The 12823-nt window shown below is 66.0% G+C and overlaps 1 protein-coding gene across 10 annotated transcripts in view; it reads left to right on the plus strand.

Moving 5' to 3' along the window:
- Positions 1 to 11460, plus strand: part of COL6A3 (collagen type VI alpha 3 chain) — a 70526-nt gene extending 59066 nt beyond the window's left edge. For 7 of the 10 annotated variants that reach the window (XM_045845610.1, XM_045845616.1, XM_045845612.1 and 4 more), the window contains 5 exons: positions 1001 to 1566; positions 3001 to 3264; positions 4550 to 4648; positions 9772 to 9939; positions 10727 to 11460. In XM_045845610.1, coding sequence (XP_045701566.1) covers positions 1001 to 1566; positions 3001 to 3264; positions 4550 to 4648; positions 9772 to 9939; positions 10727 to 10767 — 1138 coding nt within the window. In that variant the 3' untranslated portion in view covers positions 10768 to 11460. The remainder of the gene's footprint in view (positions 1 to 1000; positions 1567 to 3000; positions 3265 to 4549; positions 4649 to 9771; positions 9940 to 10726) is intronic. The other 3 variants (XM_045845609.1, XM_045845618.1, XM_045845619.1) reach the window with 1 other exon arrangement.
- Positions 11461 to 12823: the final 1363 nt, after the last annotated feature.

The following is a 12823-nucleotide window of genomic DNA, read 5'->3' on the forward strand; positions in this document are numbered from 1 at the left end:
CTTGGGGGAGGTGGGAGCCTGCCTGCGGCCCCCGGACAAAGCGTGGGTCTGAATTATCCTTGACCAGTGGGCGTTCGGCATGTTCCTGGCCAACCTCCAGGGTCAGGGCAGGAGCCCACCTCTTCTGCCTACACCCCTTCGTCTCCATCCCCCCAAAATCCTTCAGTGCCAGCCTCTGTCCCCAGGGGTGACGCTTCACATCTCAGCCTGGCCGGCTGAGGACCGTCACCAAGGCAGCGTGGCCCTTTTCCGGCGCTGGGACGCTGGCCCGGTGGATCTCAGTCCACCGCTTCCCTTCTCTCGCCTCGAGTTCTCTTTGGAATCCCTCTAGAACCTTCCCCAGAGTTGGCGCCACCTGATCTAGGAAAGCAGAGGGAGCACACCTCGTATTTGAACTTGTAGCACAGCGGCTTGAACGTATACTGTGTGTGACATGTGGCGTGATGCAGCCGCACAGCGGTGCACGTGCGTGTGGGGGCAGGAGCTGAGCGAGGGGGCGTCCGTGCCGCTGTCTAGAGACTATAGGAAATAACCCCTAGAACAAAACCTAACGCAGACCAAAACACACGGGGAGCCCCGGGGGTGAGAGGGCGGGCTGATGTCACCCCTCCACAGCCCGACACGGCGCGTCGCCGCCCGGGCACTGGCTTATGGCGAGAGTGGTCCTTCACTGAGCATTACGGTCACAGTGAGAACAGTCCTCACCATCTCAACACTCACTGTCTCTGCCTGCTCTCTGCTTTAAATTGAAGAGAGACGTCCGATGCACTTACCTAGAGAGTGACGTCAGCCTCATTTCCAGTGCCCCGGTCACTGTGCGTGCGGTCCGCGGCGCGGGCCCGTACAGTGCGCGCCGTGCTGTGTGCGGCGCAGAGAGGCCGCCGCGGGCGTTTTGCCGAGACAGCAGGTTCCGCAAGTGCGGCAGGCCCCGTGTTTGTCCGTTGGAGACGGCCGGCACAGATGCAGAGGGGTTGAAGCCGTGCTCCCTTTGTTTTCACAGAAACACTCCGAATAATGTTACTTCAAGTCCTGCGTCCAAACCAGTGTTCACCACCAAGCCAGAGGCCACCCTGGAACTGGCGACCGGCACCACCAAACCCGTGGCTGTGGTGCACCTGCCGGCCTCTAAGCCGGCCGCCTCCAGACCCGAGGCTGGGAGGCTGGCTGACGCCAAGCCCGAGGCCACAAAGGTGGCCACGGTCAGATCCACTGTGGCTGCGAAGCAGGTGGCAGCAGTGAAGCCAGTGGCTGCAAGACCCCCCACCATTGCCAAACCAGTCGCCACCAAGCCCGAGGCCCCCAAGACCCCACCAGCCAAACCAGTGGCCACCAAGCCCGAGGCCCCCCAGACCCCGCCAGCCAAACCAGTGGCCACCAAGCCTGAGGCCCCCAAGTCCCCGGCAGCTGGACCAGTGGCCACCAAGCCCGAGGCCCCCAAGTCCCCGGCAGCCGGACCAGTGGCCACCAAGCCCGAGGCCCCCAAGTCCCAGGCAGCCGGACCAGTGGCCACCAAGCCCGAGGCCCCCAAGTCCCAGGCAGCCGCACCAGCCGCCACCAAGCCCGTGGGTAAGACAGCGGCGGTCGGGGCTGCCGCCGTGTGACGTCCTTGTTCGCTGTGGCCGGGTACGTCCCTCTGAGCCTGTCTGCGAAGCAGCAGCGGTGGGCGCTGACCCAGGGCTACACCCCTGGGTGGCTTGGACATCTGAAAGGCGCCGTTCAGAGCGGGGACTTGTCAAGTGTAGCATTTTTTTCTGTGTGAGGAAGGAAGCAGTCTTCCTCTTCCCCGCGTGAGGCCGATGGGCCCCTGGCGAAGGGCAGGGGAAAGGGCTCCCTCCTGCCCTGCTCCCCGCCGAACCCCACACCCTGCTGTTCGCGTGGGGGTGCCCGTCCACAGCGGGCACGACCCTTCCCTCCTGGAGCCCGAGCGTCTGGGGGCAAAGTAGGGGTCTGAGTAGGAGCAGGGCTTCAGCCCCCGGAGGCAGGGAGAGGGAGAGAGAAGGCTCCTTGTCATCGCCTCCCAGGCCGAGGGCCGTGCCCCCGGTTGTGGAGCCCGGCCTGCCTCCCTCGGATCAGGACAGCAGACGGTCTGGTCCGCCTGGCGCTGTGTCACCGCAGCCTTCGTCCTGCTGGACGCGCAGGGAAGAGAGGCCCCCCGCTGCCCGCTCCGGCGGTGCCCGGCGTCCAGTCCCCACGCACTGGTCTGCGCGCTAGCCCCGGCCGTGGGGAAGGCGGGCTCCAGACGGAGTGGGGGCCCAGGGCTGGGTGGGCTCAGGCAGACCCGGGTGCCTTGATGTCGATCTCCCTCAAAGCAGGCGCTGGCACACCCTGCAGGGTGTCACCAACTGTCCTGGGCGGTGAAGGCGGAGATTCCCTTAGAAGGGTTTCACGCGATGCCCTGAAGTTTCATGACTTAATCTGTTTTAAGTCACAGGGGGCCAACACAAGGCCTGTGGGCGGAATCCAGCCCTCCGCCTTGTTTTATCCGGCCCTGCACCTTGTTTCTATCCGGAGGCAGCACTGAGCTCCTTGCCCCTCGTTAAGGAGCAGTGACGTGTGTGCAGTCCTAAAGTCACATCTGGCCCCCTGAAGGCCGCCGAGAGGCTGATGTGGCCCCCGGTGACCATGAGTCTGGCACCCCTGTTCTGAGTCACGGGGCTCATTCTGTATGGGATGCCCCCTTGCAGACTAGCTCAGCGGCCTGTGCATTTCCCAAGTGTCTCCTCAATAAGGGGGGTTTCCAACAGGGGGCGGAGGGAGCTGTGAGCCTCGGGGGTGAGTGACGGGGGTTCTGATTGCTGGGACTCATTTCACACTCCAGCCACGTCGGTGGGCTAGAAGACCAGCATTTCCCGGGAACTCGAACAAGAAGTCGGTTCCCTGTCTCCCCCCGATTTTCTGTCACCGGTCACACACACCTCTTGGCGTTCCCCTCTCTCCTGCGTGTCTCGGTCGCGTGGGGTTCGGGCTGTAACCCGCACTGTGCTCTGATCTCTGTTGCAGCCAAGGCCCTCCGCGAGCTGCGGGTGTCTGAGGTCACCGAGAGCAGCGCCAGGCTCCATTGGGAGAGGCCGGAGCCGCCCAGCTCTTACTTCTACGACCTCACCATCACCTCGGCCCACGACCAGTCCCTGGTGCTGAAGCAGAACCTCACGGCCACGGACCGCGTGGTCGGGGGCCTGCGCGCCGGACAGACGTACCACGTGACGGTGGTCTGCTACCTGAGGTCTCAGGTCCGGGCTGTCTACCGAGGAGCTTTCAGTACCAGTGAGTACACGGCCCGTGTGAGACAAGTCGGCCCTGACTTCTCCGTGGGATATCCGCAGGACATAGAGAGAACAATTCTTTTTATTATTATTATAGTTATTATTTATGATTCTCACCCAAGGACATGCTTATTGATTTTAGAGAGAGTGGAAGGGAGGGAAAGAGAGAGAGAGAGAGGGCAACACTGAGATGAGAGAGAAAAACAACCGAACCCACAACCCAGGCACATGCCCCACCCGGGAATCGAACCCGTGACCTTTTGGTTTACGGGTCGATGCTCCAACCCATAGAGCGGTTTGGCCAGGGCCAGAGAGAACGGCTCTCACGCGCCGAGACTGCGCTGAAATGAGGAGGTCAAAACAAAACCCTAGGTGTTTCTGTTGCACCCGACTTTACAAACGGACGAAACGGAAGACGGGTCCTTGTGAACCACCGCCCTGCTTTGGGGGTCCCGGGCCACTTCGTGGAGGAAACCAGCTCCGTCTGGCCTGGGTGCTGCCCCCGCCCCGGAGCCCCTCCCCCGCCCACGGGTCAGGAGTGTGCCCCTCCCCCCCCTTCAGAGAACCGAAAGCACCGCCGAGACTCACTGGCTCCTTCGGGAGTACCTGAGGTGCCCACGAGGTCTCGCCGCCCCGGGGCCACGGGAGCCCCGTGGCAGCACAGAAAGCACCCCAGAATTCCCCTCTCCAGCTCCCGGCGCTCAGGCTCTGCCCTCTGCCCTCGGGCGTCCTCCCGGCTCCTCCGCGGCGCCAAGGCCTGGCCCTGCACGCCCCTCCCCCCCAGCCCCGCTCAGGGGCTCACGTGCCCCACCTCCTTTCCAAGTGCTTCTGAGCACCCCCATTCTTTTCAACCCCCCTCCCCAGGATGTGGCGGGGGAGGGTCACGTTCTTGGCTCTCTGGGCCGGTGCTGTTCAGATCCCGGAACCCAGCTGAGTAGAGGAAATCCCCGCCCCTCCCCACACTGTCTGTGCGGGTGAGAGCCCTCGGCCCCAGGGGCCTGGCTCCGTGGCCAGACACAGGCGAGCCTCCGCGGGGAAGACGAGAGGGTCCGTTCAGAGCCCGGTGGTTAGCTCCGCTTGCCCACTGAGACAGCTGACCCCCCAGACAGCAGGCGTGGGGCCTGCACGGAGAGGCCTCTCGCTCGGGTCTCTGCTTCCTTGTCCCCGCCGCCCCGCCCCCCCAGACCCCAGACCTGACCCGGAGAGGCGAGCTCACCTCGTCCCGCAGGTTCCCAGCCCTTCCGGCGCTGAATCACCTACCGTCTGCCCGTGTTTTCCTCTTGCAGGGAAAACGCAGCCTGCGCCGCCGCAGCCCGCCCGGTCGGCCGCCAGCGCCACCGTGAACCTCATGGTGAGCACGGAACCGCTGGCCGGCAGTGAAGGAGGTGAGTCGTGAGAACGCCAGGGCGGGGGCGGTGCTCGCTGCCCCCCAACCCCCCACACGTCTGAGCCTTCGCAGTCCCGTCCGTGGGCCGTGGGCCGTGGGCCGTGGGCTGAGGCCCGAGGCCCTGACCCTCTGGCCGGGCGGGCCTCTGCGGGGTCGTTCCAGCCGCTCTGTGCACGGTCCGGCCGGGCAAGGTCTCCCCTGCGTCCTCGGGGCTCCACCTGCCGGCCTCCCTTCCTGGGCGCCGCAGCCAGGGACCTGCTCTCGCCGCCCCTTTTCCTCACCCTGGGGCCAGTGTGTGTGTGGGGGTGTGTGGCCTGCGGCGCTGCGGAGCCTGGGGCGCCACCCACGCAGAGATCCAGTGCAACACAAACCCCTGCGGAGGACACGCGACGACCCAGACGGGGACCCAGGGCAGGCACGAGGGTCTGGGAGCAGCCCACGGCAGGCGTGTCCTGGCCCCGGTTCTCCGGGCGCACCCGTGGCTTGGTCTGCCACACCACCCTGTGGGCTGGAGCCCCGCGTGTGTGCGGCTCCTCTCTGACCAGGGACCCGTGGGAGTGCTCCTGCAGGGACCGCCGTAACCCCCCCCCCCGTCCAGCGGGGTGTGAGCTGGGGCCGCTCACCCGCTGGGAGCTAGTGTTTGCAATGGTCGTCGATGTGCTTTGCTGAAGCGTGTCCTGCAAAAGACGTGCGCGCTAATATCCAAAATCCAAATTCCGTGGGCGTTGAGAGGTATCATTGTTCTATAGACCCCCCAGCGAAAGGTGTCCCCTGAGTGCGGGGACAGTCCATTGGCTCCGGGGGTGTTGGCCACTGGCAGGAGGGGGGTGTGGCTTCCTCAGTGATTCTTTCTGCGAGCGGTTGGGAGGAAGGGTGCCCGCTGCTGCCTGCGCGGCTCCCGTGGGTGCCGAGTGCAACGCAGTGGCGGCCACCCCTTGTTTTCTGAGTTGCCCGTGAGGCTTCCACAGTTTGCTCTCTGCACCGTGAGTCTCTGAGATGTTTGTTACTTTGCTTCTCCGTTGCACCGATGCTGTCGAGCCGGCGCCCTGTCTGTCTGGGCTTAGAGAATCTCGGGCGGTTTCCGGCCCCGCACCTGGGAGGGGAGGCCCCTCCGTTCCGTTAGCTGTTTCCCCCGGGCTCTCCTGCATCACTAGAACGTCCCATCCGCGGGCTTCCCCTCTGTCCACGCGCGCGTCGTGCGTCCGTCTGTCTGCATCTGCGAGCCACGTCCAGACCCATGTCTACGTCTGCGTCTGCCCGGCGTCCCTCACGACAGCCGCCGCCCGTGTGGCGGCGTCTCCCGCGTGTGGTCCGCAGGGACGCGGACGTGTAAACAGCGTTTAGCTAGCATAAACAGCACAGTCTTGAACCAAGAATCTGGCTGGGCTGGGCTTTTTTTTTTTTCTTTTAAGGACGAGTCACAGATTCAGAAGGGGGGGAGGTGTCTTCAATCCAGACCTTTGTCGCTTCGGCCTGCTCTCTGCACGTGACAGAGAGCAGAGAGTTTTGAGGTTGGGGCTCGCGGGCCTGTCAAAGCTCCGGGGGTTGGTTCGGGTGCATCGAAATCTCGTCCTTCCTTCCGGTGAGCGCGTGGCCCTCAGACCCAGGACTGCGGTGTCGTCACTACCTCACGGGGGGGTGCGTTGCCCGCCTGGTGACTCCGGCCAGCGTGCAGACCAGGGCCCCTGTCTGGCCGGAGCCAGGGCCCCGGCGCCTACACCCACGCGGCCACGGAACAGCGCTCTGCCTGCAGAAGAGCTCACCATGCGTGTGCTCACGAGCACCCGCCGGAGCAGGGGCCCCCTCCTGCCATTTGTGGGAGCTCTTCCGGTTGAAATCAGTGAGGCGTTCACTTTACAATATTTACAATTGAACACGGGTGAACAGAGTTAGGAGATGAAGGCTTGTCTTGCCCCTCCCTCCCAGCTTCCTCCCCTCCTTCAGGGCTGGAAGTGTCTTAGATGTTTCCCCCAGGGGGTGCGCCTCTGGGAGGGTGCCTGTATTTCTGAAGCCGAAGAGGGAACACCTTATCCACGGACCGAGTGACCTCTGAAGCCCGCAGTGACGGCATCCTTGGAGCCCGAGAGTGCTGACACTGTACACGCAGGGACGTTTTCTCACTCACACCAACTGTCCCTGCTTCCGGGGCTGGAGCTCCGGCCCCCGCCGACCCGCTGCGTGGCCCGGAGGCCGCCAGCCGGCCCCTGTGCGAGCCCACGGGCCGAGCCTCTCGGCAGGGCCTCCGCACGTCTCCGCGGTCTGGGCGCAAACCCTCTCCGCCGCCCCGCCCCGTGTGGCTGGAGGGGGCAGCGGCAGCCCGACCACTTGCTGCCCTGGACGGTGTCCACGCGGGAGGAGCCTCTGACAACGCTGCTCGCAGACACCGTGAGAAATCCCCAACTCCAAAAACGGCCTGATTTTCCAGTCCAATGCGCTTCTTGTTTCCGAGAGGGATGTCTGTTTCCGGCCACAGACTGAAAGCTCTTGGTCGTGCGGAGCTCGGGACGCCGGGAGAGTGTGAGGGGCGGCGGCTCCCGTGGCCACGGCGCGGGCGGCCCCTGGGGAGCAGTGTTCACCACCCTTTGGGTTTGCTCCATGAACAGGAAACGTGGGTGCATGCATGCACACAGGTTCCTGGGGGCCCCCCACCCCGAGGTGGCCGTTCTGGGGCGTCCCAGGTTGCTCCTCGGCTCCGGAGACCCTGCAGGGCTCCCGGACAGGGTTCCCTGGGCCGTTCCTGTCGCCCCCACGACCTCGAGAGCGTGGATGCTCACTGCGGCCCAGCGACCCGCCCCTCCCCGCTCCGCCTGAGGGCGGATCCGACTCAGGCCGCCCCGCAGGGGTTTCCTCTGAAGGGAAACTCACTTTGCCGGTCAAGGTCGTCGACAGCCCCCCTCCCCCGCATGGTCTTTGCGGCTCCCGCTGGGTTCTCAGTGCACGGCGGAGGGGGCGGGTGGACGCGCAGCCGGACGTGCTGCACGGGTCAGAGCGAGGGCCGCGGGCTCCTCCAGGGCCCTGCCCGTGGGGCGACTCCCGTGGGAGGGAGGCAGGGCCGCCGTCGTGTCCACGGACCGCGCCAGGGAGGGGCTCCGTGAGGGCTGGCCGGCGTCCCTCTCTGGACAGCCGGGCGCTGTCCTGTGTGTCCCGTCCCTACAACGGCTGTGCCGGCCTTGGTAGACCCGGCTGGGGCGGGGCCGGCCCACGGGCAGCGTGTCAGGGGTCACGCTGACGAGGCTTCTCAAGAACATGGAACCCCCCGTTCCCCTGCTTTAAACATGGAGCGCCCCCGGTGGCTGTCTCGGGAGAGGGCGGGGCCCTCACGGACAGCTCGCTCTTATTTCCCGAACGTCCGTGTGTCCACAGCAGTGACGCCCTTACGTCCCACGGGTAAACCAGACGGGCGCTCGCGGACACTCTCGCGGACACAAAGGGTGTCACCCGCAGGAACGCCAGCTCGGCGCTGGGCGTTGCGGGGCAGGCTTCCTCCAGGCTGGTGTCCTGGGGCCCCCTTGGGCCCGGGGAGAGTTCCTGTCGCCGCAGGAGGCACCGGGAGCAGAGGCAATAGCCAAACACAGACAGCCGGGACCGAGAGCGCCCGACAAAGGAATCGGACAGACACGGCCGTTGGGGGGGAGAAAGGAGGGGAGGGGCTGAGGCAGCCCTTCGGCCGGGGCCTGGCACTCACAGGGAGCCGCGGCACCCGAACAAGGGGTGCGGGCGGGTGGCTGAGTCCTCTTGCCTCGCTCTGTCCCCCTGCGACGTTCCAGGCTTTTCCCTGCAGTTGCCGGCACGTTTGAGAGGAAGACGTTGTTTTCGTGAATTGTCGTCATTTTTTCCTGCCTGTGTTGGGGCTGCTGCCTTCGCGCTGGGGCGGCGGCGGCCCCACCCTGGCCAGCGAGGGTTTCGAGACCAGTCTGGGCCCCCGCCCTGTGCACCGCGGGGTCTGGCGCGCCAGGCGGCCCCGCGCTCTGGCTGTGCACCCTCGGGCCCAGGCTCTGGTCTCCCTGCTGGCCTCCCTCAGAAGTGCACCCGCTGACCCCCACCGCTGCTGGGGCACCCCACGAGCTGAGGGTGGCGGCCCCGGGGTGTCAGCCCTGCGTGGTGGGGGCGGCGACGCAGGCACGTGAGCCCAGCACGGGAACACGCTCAGCACCACCCGTGCCAGGGGCTTGTCGGGAGGGAGGTTTGCGCCTTCCAGACGGCGCGATGGCGGCGGGCGTGAACGCTGCTCCCTCCCCGCGCCGTCTGCCGTTCGCCAGGAGCTCCGCGAACAGGGGTTTTCCTGGGGTGAGCGGCCAGCCCTCCCCCACCCCCCGGGCGCCGGGCACACACCCCTCTGCGTGTGCAGCTGGAGCGCGTGTTTGCCACCGAAGCTTCCTTGACAGGGGCAAGCGTGCGTCTCCGTCTCAGGGCCGCGGCGCCCCACACCGTTCCCACGGCTGTGGGCTCCACACCGTGTCGCTGGTGGTGACTGGGGGTCACGGAGGCACTGGCTCCACGCCTGTGCACACACGAGTGTGTGTGCCCACACGGAGACACGTGCACACCCCCACACACACGCATGCCCACACACAGAGACACACGCACCCCCCCCCCACGGGCTCACATGCACACCGCACACTCACAAAGGGTTTTTTCCCACTTGAACTTTCGTTGTCAATGCAGTCGGCTCCCGGTGAGACGTGCGGCCTTACCTCTGAGCTCGGCTCTGACAGCACGGGCGGCTGTCTGGCCGCAGAGCAGAACAGTCCACGGCTCTGAAACTCGGTGTCTCCTCCGGGGACCGGGCAGTGAGGGGACCGGAGCGCGGGTGGCCCGGGGCCTGGGAAGGGAGACGCCGTCGACTTCACGTTCAGTTTCCTGTGAGGAACCAGCGCCGACGCTGGGGTTGGGGGGCACAGCACCCCGCCTCTCGCCGTCCGGTGGTGCTGGTGCTCCCGGGGCCCCGGGCGGCCATGACGCCCGTTTGCGGCGTGGGTGGGGGGTGCAGGGTCCTCACTCTTCTCTTTCGCCCCTGCCAGCCTGCAACCGGCCCCCCAGCCACTCGGGCCGGCGCCGGGGACCGGGGGACCAGGGGGCTCTGCGGCGGGCTCTAACGGGCGGGTGTCCGTGTCGCCCCAGCAGACATCTGCAAGCTGCCCAGGGAGGAGGGCACCTGCCGGAAGTTCGTGCTCAAGTGGTACTACGACGCGGAGACCGGCAGCTGCGCCCGCTTCTGGTACGGCGGCTGCGGCGGCAACGAGAACAGGTTCCACTCCCAGGCGGACTGCGAGCGCGTCTGCGCGCCCGGTAAGCGACGCTCCTTCGCGGTGTGTGTGGCCTCGGTCGGCCCGGTGGGGTGAGTGACCCAGGTCCGTAACTCACCCTTTTAAGATACTTGGAGTAAAAGTATCTTTAGGTCACAGTAGATGTGAGCCAGAAAAGAAATACACTGCGTCTTCGGGTGAGGAAGACATCCAGATAAAGCCCCTGAGAGGAATTGCCTGCGTGAGAGTTGTTCCTTAGGAACATACTCATATCCTTGAACTGTTGCCGGTGAAGAAACACGGGGCGGAGGGGTCCTCACTGCTGAGGGACATAGATCCCTGCTATTCGCACGACTCTGTTAACCAGCGGGGTCCTCGGGGAAATGACGGGCGATCGTGGGTGACCCCAAAGATAACTGACCCTGCCGATCACCTGTAAACACCCTTGCTCCCTCTCAGCGGTCCGTGCTGCTACTGGGTCCACGCAGCATCTCTGCATGTTGGGCAGCTCTGTATGTTGGCCCTAAAATGCGCCAGCTCCCCCACAGGCTGGGCCCTCGCGGGGCCGGAGAGCTCTGTCTGCACCAGGGTCCGCTGGGGTGCAGGGGGACAGGCTCAGACTGCAGGGGAGCGCCCCTCCCCCTCTGCCCCCCGAGGCCCAGAAGCGTGGGGGAACCGGCGAAGGTTCTGGGCTGGACAGGGAGAGGCGGCCGGGGGTGGGGGGGAACGGGAGGCCACGGGGTCATTGCCCGAGAAGCACGGCGCCCGTCCCGGTCAGTGACCTGCCTTCTCTTTCTCTGCCCTCTCTCTGCCCCTCCTCCGGCACTCAGTGCACGTGAAACCGGGCGTCGTCGCTGCCCTGGGGACCTAGGGCCGCCGGCCGGGGACGCACACCTCTCGAAGCAGGAGCCAGCCGTCTCCGGGCCGTCCTTGCAGAACCTCCGGGTGCAGCTCCCTGGCGCCGCACCGCCTCCTGCTTTGATCTACACTCAGACTGGGGAGGGGCCGCCTGCCGCACGACCCGTCCACATGGTGCTAGCGGGGTGCCTGGCCCCCGCACCCGCGGTCTCCGGCAGTCAGGTCCTGGGCTGCGGACGCCGTGCGGCAGCCACGCACCGCCGGCGCTGCCGCCGACCTGCCGTCACCTCGCACTCCCCCCGGGCTCCACGCCGCGCCTGTTCCGGGCAAACGTGGGGTCTGGGAGGGAACCCCCGCCCCTCACCCCCCACCACGGCTACGCTTCTACTCTCGCTTCCTTCCTCCTCCCCTCTCAGTTTAAGCTCGGCTTCGGATGGAGACCCCGCGACGGCGACCACACGCGGGCCCCGGCTTCCCCGCGTTGCCCCCGGTGTCCCGGGCTAGATGGCCAGAGAAGGCTCTTTGCCCACAGCCTCTGGCCCAGGATCTCGCCATCTCTGCACGCCGCCCCGGGACCAGTGCTTAGATCAAAGTGAACAGAAAGTCATGAGAGAGAGTATTTTTGGCATTCCTTTAATGTGTGGGGTTTTTTTTGTGGGGGGGTGGGGGGAACTAATTTTAATTTTAAAATTTTTAGGAAATTTATACAAAGAAACTTTTTAATAAAGTATATGGAAAGTGTCTTGGGTTTGGTGTTTCTGGCGTCTTGTGGTCCAGAGGACCCCCGGGCTGGGGAGGGGGGGCTGGTCCTGGGCACCAGCCTCCTGCCTCCAGCGGAGGGGCTCCGGGGCTCCAGGGGAAGATGCCCGCCATGCCATGGCCACGGCCACCCGGAGGGCCGCGGTCCCGGCTGAGGACCCCGGGGGTCTTTCTGGTCTTAAGGACGGGGCTGCCTTTCACCCCGCTCGCTCTCTAACCTTTGGTCCTGCCCCAGCGCCCTGGCCTCCCTCTCTGCATCCGTAAAGGGTGGTTTCCCGGGGTGCAGCGTGCTCCCCGCAGCGTGGCTGAGGGGAGACCTGCAGGTGGCCCGGGGAGACCCCATACCTTTTCCGGAGTCTCAGAGACAAAGGGAAGCGTCTTCCCGCTTCCCCCGTGGAGACCTCGCCTCCTGCCTTCAGGAACAACCCAAACCACACGAGCTCGTCTTCAGGGGGTCCCCGAACCCCGCTTCGGCGGGGCCCTGGGTCTGTCGCATGGGACACCCCTGCTCCGACGGGCCCCGGGGACCTCGGGCGCAGGCAGGACTGTCCCGTGCGTGATGGGGGAGGACTCAGTCCGGGAATCTAGTGAGGGGGGAGCGGGAGGGAGGCAGGAGGGCCCAGAGCCAGGAGAGGAGGGGAGGGGGCAGTTCCGCCCCGCCCGGGAGGGCTGTGTCTCGGGTGTCACCCTGCACCCGTGGTGGGGGCACCTGCCCAGGTGTGCCGGAAAACAGGGCTTTCTGCCCCAGGCGACAGGGGAGAGAGCCCGAGCACGCCGACCCATGCAGGGAGGGGGGAGTCGCAGCAGCCGTGGGGAGGGGTCAGGACCCCCCGGGACCCCACCGCCCAGGACTACGGCGCCTCGTGAGGACCGAGAGACCCCGGTTGCACCCCAGGGCGGCTTCAGGGGAACCCAGGCTCGGGGGGCTCCCTAGAAGTTTCCACAGTCGGGGGTCCCCGGACCACCGCTGTCCTCTCGGTAATGCCAACCCCTCCTTACCTTTGGAGGGCCCCCTTTTTAGCGTGTGACCAGCCCAGGGCACCCCCAGAGAGCCCAGTGACGCCACGACTTCCCTGGGAGGGGACACACACCCTGGGCGGGACGTGTGTGTGCTGTGACGTTCTCACCAGCGGCCCCCAAAGTCCCCAGCCCTGTGAGAACGGCCCCCCTCCTCACAAACCCGCCTTCTGCCCCCCTCAGGCGGGGTGTCCAGGCCGGGTTCACCCAGCGGAGCAAAGACAGGCCGTAGAGGGGCCAGGAGACGGGCGCCCCCAGGGCACCGGGTGGTGGGCGGGGCACGTGGCCAGGGA

The sequence above is a fragment of the Phyllostomus hastatus genome, unplaced genomic scaffold, assembly GCF_019186645.2.
Source record: "Phyllostomus hastatus isolate PE091 unplaced genomic scaffold, TTU_PhHast_1.1 phas_contig_477, whole genome shotgun sequence".
Lineage (NCBI taxonomy): Eukaryota > Metazoa > Chordata > Mammalia > Chiroptera > Phyllostomidae > Phyllostomus > Phyllostomus hastatus.